This window comes from Amblyraja radiata, chromosome 41 (assembly GCF_010909765.2).
Source record: "Amblyraja radiata isolate CabotCenter1 chromosome 41, sAmbRad1.1.pri, whole genome shotgun sequence".
Taxonomy (NCBI): domain Eukaryota; kingdom Metazoa; phylum Chordata; class Chondrichthyes; order Rajiformes; family Rajidae; genus Amblyraja; species Amblyraja radiata.
Genome location: NC_045996.1, coordinates 15,658,673 through 15,665,663, shown reverse-complemented (window position 1 = coordinate 15,665,663; position 6,991 = coordinate 15,658,673). Strand labels below are relative to the sequence as shown.

Genomic DNA, 6,991 nt, shown 5'->3' with positions numbered 1-6,991 from the left:
TTCCCCTCCCTATCCCCAGGACCACCAGACATGGCTGGACCTGCGTGAGTTGGAGTGCAAGATGGGCGAGAGATACCTGACCCATGAGAGTGACGATCCTCGTTGGGAAAAGTTCAGCCAGAACCGCCCCCCAGAGTACCCGGCCCAGAAGGTCAACAGACTGCCGGCCGCGCCCAGCTGGAGAGGGGACGATGTCCAGGGACTCAGCCACAGGGTCAGCATCCTCTGAACACCCTCGACCCCCCCCCCCCCCCCCCCCCCCCCCCCCCCCCCCCTTCACTCCTGGGAATCCCAGCTACAGATCAGATCGAGGGAAAGGACTGAGTCGGAACGATCAAACTCTACCTACACCCGGAAGAACCTTTACATCTGGGACAGCATTCATTCTTTCCGTTGTGGGTGTGTGCCAGGGTTTCTGAGTCTGTGTGTGTGGGAGAGAAATGGAGCCGAGGCAAGGAATGTACAAACGCAACTGCGGATTTCTTGCGAAGACGGACACAAGAGTGCTGGAGTAACTCAGCGGGTCAGGCAGCATCTGTGGAGAACATGGATAGGTGACGTTTCACAGAGTGCTGGAGTAACTCAGCGGGTCAGGCAGCATCTGTGGAGAACATGGATAGCTGGCGTTTCACAGAGTGCTGGAGTAACTCAGCGGGTGCAGCAGCATCTATGGAGCTAAGGAAATAGGCAACGTTTCGGGCCGAAACCTTTCCGGGTTTCAGCCCGAAACGTTGCCTATTTCCAGAAGGGTTTCGGCCCGAAACGTTGCCTATTTCCTTAGCTCCACAGATGCTGCTGCACCATAACTCAGCGGGTCAGGCAGCATCTGTGGAGAACATGGATAGGTGACGTTTCACAGAGTGCTGGAGTAACTCAGCGGGTCAGGCAGCATCTCTGGAGAGAAGGAATGGGTGACCCTTCTTCAGGCTGGAGTCATGGGAGAGGGAAATGGGAGATATAGATGATGATGTGGGGAGATATGGAACAAATTAATGTAAACAAGGAAGTGACAATGATGAAGGAAACTGGTCATTGTTGGCTGTTTCTTGCATTCTCTGGATTCTTCTTCCCATCTCGTAGCCAGGGTAATAATCGTTCCAGGGTGTTGATTCGCAGGAGGGAATGTCCTGCGAAAGTGGCCATAAACTGTTTGGTTTTTGATTTTTTTTTTTTTTTTTAAATGTGAAATATAAAGTTTTGTCAAACTTTTATTTCCCTTTCCACTCCTACACCCAACTAACAGGTCGGAGTTTGACCGTACACACCAGCCCAGCTACCATCCAATGTGCAGCGCGGTGGTGCAGCGGGTAGAGCTGCTGCCTCACACACCGCCAGAGACCCGGGTTCGATCCTGACTACGGGTGCTGTCTGTACGGAGTTCGCACGTTCTCCCCGTGACCCGCGTGGGTTTTCTCCGGGTGCTCCGGTTTCCTCCCACACTCCAAAGACGTGCAGGTTTGTAGGTGAATTGGCTTCGGTAAAAATTGTCAATTGTCCCTGGTGCGTGTAGGATAGTGTTAGTGTGCGGGGATCGCTGGTCGGCACGGACTCGGTGGGCCGAAGGGCCTGTTTCCGCGCTGTATCTCTAAACTAAACCAGCAGACTCCAGGACTGTAGACCGGGGACAGGGCTCCCATTATAAATGTGCCAATATGTTTCTGAAGTAACTTTTTCATATTTGTGTCTATTTTATTGTATAAACCTGAGATATGAAAGAATGTTTGATCGGTGATCGGTGAATGAAAGTGGTGGCTGAATGATCGCCTGTGTGGTGCAGAGATTTTGAGCAGTCTTGTTATTTATTTAGCGCTGGGATGATTGATATTTGGGTTGGAGATTGTTACCCAACGGCCGGTGAGTGTTGCCAGAGACCCGGGTTCGATCCCGACTACGGGTGCTGTCTGGACGGAGTTTGCAAGTTCTCCCCGTGACCTGCATGGGTTTTTTCCGAGATCTTCGGTTTCCTCCCACACTCCAAAGATGTACAGGTTTGTAGGTTAATTGGCTTGTTAAATATAAATTGTCCCTGATGTGTGTAGGATAGTGTTAATGTGTGGGGATCGCTAGCCGAAGGGCCTGTCTCCTGTCTCTCTCTCTCTCTCTGTATCTCTCTCTCTCTCTGCGTCTATATGGGCATGCATGTGGGTAAGTGTGTGTACAGATGTGTGTGTGTGTGTGTGTATGTACACATGCATGTCCATGTAATGTGTAGGAATGAACTGCAGATGCTGCTTTAAACCGAAGATAGACACAAAGTGCTGGAGTAACTCAGCGGGACATGCAGTGTCTCGTGAGAGAAGGAATGGGTGACGTTTCAGGTCGAGACCCTTCAGCCTGACATCGTGTACGTGTCCATGTGCGTACGCGTGTGTGTATGTACACATCCATATGTTTGTAGGCATGTATGTCCATATGTGTGTGTACACGTGTGTGTCTGTATCTCGGCTGCTGTTTGCCGAGTCTCTGGACTTTTTACACAATTTATTTGTATTTGGAGGAAAGTTTCCTTAACATGTTTAATAAAGAGAAGTGTGAAGTGTCTTCATTGTGGCCGTCGCACGTTTTGTTGCTGCCTTGCAGCGCCAGAGACCCGGGTTCGATCCCGACTACGGGTGCTGTCTGTACGGAGTTTGCACGTTCTCCCCGTGACCTGTGTGGGTTTTCTCCGAGATCTTCGGTTTCCTTCCACACTCCAAAGACGTGCAGGTTTGTAGGTTAATTGACTTAGTGTGTGTGTAAATTGTCCCCAGTGTGTGTAAGGTAGTGTTATAGTGCGGGGATCGCTGGTTGGGGTAGACTCGGTGGGCCGAAGGGCCTGTTTACACTATCTCTGAACTAAACTAAAGTTTGGAGAAGAACGAGAGGAGATTCGATGGATGAAAGACCCGCGGCCCCAGCGTGATTAACTTAGGTGCAGGAGTAGGCCATTCGGCCCTTCGAGCCAGCACCGCCATTCAATGTTTCCATGCTGTAATTGTTATATGGTTATATATTGAATGGCGGTGCTGGCTGGAAGGGCTGAATGGCCTACTCCTGCACCTATCTTTCCATGTCTATGTTCTTCAATGACTTGGTCACTGGCTGATCAAGTGTTAAAGGTGGGCTGGGATATTAGGATGTCAAGGATGTGAGTGTTCTGTTACAGTGGCACATTGCTTACATATGAAGGTTTGACAGGAAGCATGAAACAGATAGAAGGCAGATAAAGGATGGCCGGGAACACAGGCATGGGGCAGGCATTGGCAGCTTGCACAGCAATAGATTCCTGCAACACTATCCTGTCCTCTGCAGCACCAGCCGCACAGAATTCAGCAACAGATCGATCAGGTCACACATTGTCAGGCAGCTTGCATTTCACTCTGTGCCTTCGGTGCTCGTTGCTGGCTGTGAGCGACAGTGTGGGAGCTCGACACTTGGTCACCAGCCAGGCTGAGCCCTGCCCAGGGTTGGCGGCTCGGTGGCGCAGCGGGTAGAGCTGCTGCCTCACAGCGCCAGAGACCCGGGTTCGATGCTGACCTCGGGTGCTGTCTATACGGAGTTTTCTCCAGTTTCCTCCGACACTCCAAAGACGTGCAGGTTTGTAGGTTAATTGGCTGCTGTGAATTAGATGAGAACTAGTGTGAGCATAGAACATGGAAAAAAGAGGTGCAGGTGTAGGCCATTCGGCCCTTCAAGCCAGCACCGCCATTCATTGTGATCATGGCTGATCATCCAGAATCAGTAGCTATGGAGGGCACTGAGGGCTGCACCCTAACCCTATTTACAATTGTATTGGGGTGGTTGATTTATATGTATTTTTTGTTTCATATACGTTAGCCGAGTAAATTCTTAAGGGGTTGGACAGGCTAGATGCAGGAAGATTACACCGGTAGGCGGCGCGACTCTCGTCTGCAGCGGCCTCTGCAGTCCGTCTGTGTTTTTATTATTTTATGTCTATGTTTTTATGTAGTTTTTGTTATTTTTGTTGGGGTATGTGTGTGGGGGGTGGGGGTGGTGTGGGGGGGTTGGGGGTAACATTTAAATCTCTCCCTGCACGGGAGACCCGACCTTTTCTTTGTCGGGTCTCCGTTGTCGTTGGGGCCGCAACGAGGAGCGGCCTCCAACAGGAAGACCGGGGGCTGTGGTGCCGACTACTCACCTCACCGTCGCGGGGCTGGCCGAGTCCAGAGCGGGTGGAGCGGTGGTGGACGCTGCTGCGACCCGACCCCCGGAGATTCGGTGGCTGCAACTGCGGGTTTGGCGGGCGGCGACACCGGGAGCCCGCGGGTCCCTGGAGGGAGACCGCTTTTCAGGGCTCCCGCAACGGCGACTTCTCCCGCCCGAGTTGCGGGGTTGAAGAGCTCCTGGAGCGGGGCCTTACAGCACCGCCCCGCGCGGCTTGGAATGGCCGCGGGACTGCGAGCGCCCGCCGGGGGCTCTAACACCAAGACCCGGTGTGCGACCTTGCATCACCCGGCGTGGCTTTAATGGGCACGGGACAATTCGCCATCGCCCGCCGGGGGCTTTGACTTTGACTCTGACATCGGGGGGGGGGGGGGAGTGCAGGGGAGAGATAAGTTTTTTGGCCTTCCATCACAGCAATGTGATGGATGTTTATGTAAATTATGTTGTGTCTTGGGTCTATTTGTTTGTAATGTATGGCTGCAGAAACGACATTTCGTTTGGAACTCAAGGTGTCCAAATGACAATAAATTGAATTGTAATTGTAAAATTGTAATTGTTCCCGATGTTGGGGAAGTCCAGAACTAGGGGTCACAGTTTAAGGATAAGAGGGAAGTCTTTTAGGACCGAGATGAGAAAATCATTTTTTACACAGAGAGTGGTGAATCTGTGGAATTCTCTGCCACAGAAGGTAGTTGAGGCCACAGTTCATTGGCTATATTTAAGAGGGAGTTAGATGTGGCCCTTGTGGTTAAAGGGATCAGGGGGTATGGAGAGAAGGCAGGGATGGGATACTGAGTTGGATGATCAGCCATGATCATATCGAATGGCGGTGCAGGCTCGAAGGGCCGAATGGCCTCTAACTCCTGCACCTATTTTCTATGTTTCTTTGTATTGAGTTTACAGGCAGCAGTAGAGTTGCTGCCTCACAGCGCCAGAGACCCGGGTTCGATCTTGACTACGGGTCAAACAGAGTCTGCACGTTCTCCCTGTGACCTGGTGGGTTTGCTCCAGTTTCCTTCCACACACAAAGGACGCGCGAGAGAGCAAGAGAACATGATGAATGAGTTGGCTTACCCCTTATTCTTAAACTGTGTGTGTGGCCCCTGGTTCTGGACTCCCCCCAACATCGGGAACATGTTTCCAGCCTCTAGCGTGTCCAAGAGGTAGATAGTAGTTCAGGACTGCTCTCTAGTTGTGGTAGGATGATTCAGTTGCCTGCATGTGCCTTGAGGTTAGCCTTTATCAAACCTTTATCAAGTTTAGTTTATTTCAAAGGTAGACAAAAGTGCTGGAGAAACTCTGCGGGTGCAGCAGCATCTATGGAGCGAAGGAAATAGGCAACATTTTGTCCCGAAACCCTTCGGGTTTCGACCCAAAACGTTGCCTATTTCCTTTGGGTTTCGTCCCGAAACGTTGCCTATTTCCTTCGCTCCATAGATGCTGCCTCACCCGCTGAGTTTCTCCAGCATTTTTGTCTACCTTCGATTTTCCAGCATCTGCAGTTCCTTCTCAAACATGATGAATAAGTTGCTGTGTGGATTGCTGCAGATATAAATCTATCACAAGTTGTTGCTGCTGTCATGTACAGGCCAGGTGTGAAGATATAATTCCACTTTTTAAACATGTCATTCAGTCAGTCTTTGCTTGTTTTTGCCAGCTTTTTGTCATCATTGCAGGCGTATCTTGTATCTCCCCAGAGTCTGGATGCGTTTAAGGAAGAGCCATAACCTTATTGTGTGCAGACAATGTCAGCGGTGTGGAGCCGTAGGGAACGTTCGCGCTCAAGAGCCAAGATGGGAAAAACATTTTTCACACAGAGAGTGGTGAATCTGTGGAATTCTGTAGTTGAGGCCACAGTTCATTGGCTATATTTAAGAGGGAGTTAGATGTGGCCCTTGTGGCTAAAGGGATCAGGGGGTATGGAGAGAAGGCAGGTACAGGATACTGAGTTGGATGATCAGCCATGATCATATTGAATGGCGGTGCAGGCTCGAAGGGCCGAATGGCCTACTCCTGCACCTATTTTCTATGACTTTCATTATTCCACATCCAGGCCATTCATTATTCGGTAAGTTTCAATGGGGTCTCCCCACATTCTTAACTCCAGCGAGTACAAGCCCAGTGCCGTCAAACGCTCATCGTAAGTTAACCCACTCATTCCTGGGATCGTTCTGGTAAACCTCCCCGGGACCCTCTCCAGGGCAAAGTGTTATAGACACTGCAGTATGAGTGATAGACCCTGTGCTGTCACCACCCCTCCTCTGTGTGAAATCTATCTCCGTTGCACTGTGCCACAATCTGGTAACTCATCATGTGTCCCAGGGAACAATGCAGAAAAAAATCCCACCGCGTTAACTGATCCCTTCAAGCCAGAGCTGTCAAAGTTATAAATTATGTATGAAGGAACTGCAGTTGCTGGTTTAAACCGAAGATAGACACAAAATGCTGGAGTAACTCAGCGGGACAGGCAGCGTCTCTGGAGAGAAGGAATGGGTGACGTTTTCTTCAGTCTGTCTGAAGTGTCAGTCTAACGAAGGGTCTCGACCTGAAACATCACCCATTCCTTCTCTCCAGAGATGCTGCCTGTCCCGCTGAGTTACTCCACCATTTTGTGTCTATCTTAAAGTTATAAATGACATACACTGTCCTCTGCCTGAACAGCAAGGGGCCAAGTGAATCCATGAGGCCTCTTTGTTCCTACTCTACACCCTGCAACTTGGAGCCATAGTGTTACAGCACGGAAACAGGCCCTTCGGCCCAACTCGTCAAAGCCTCAGAATTAAAGGACGTTATTTTAGGAGGGAGATGAGGAGGAATTTATTTAGCC

The 6,991-nt window shown here is 50.5% G+C and overlaps 1 protein-coding gene across 1 annotated transcript in view; it reads left to right on the top strand.

The window, feature by feature from the left end:
• ercc2 (ERCC excision repair 2, TFIIH core complex helicase subunit) overlaps positions 1-48 on the top strand; it is a 161,278-nt gene extending 161,230 nt beyond the window's left edge. The window contains exon 9 of the mRNA XM_033014365.1: positions 20-48. Coding sequence (XP_032870256.1) covers positions 20-48 — 29 coding nt within the window. The remainder of the gene's footprint in view (positions 1-19) is intronic.
• Positions 49-6,991: the final 6,943 nt, after the last annotated feature.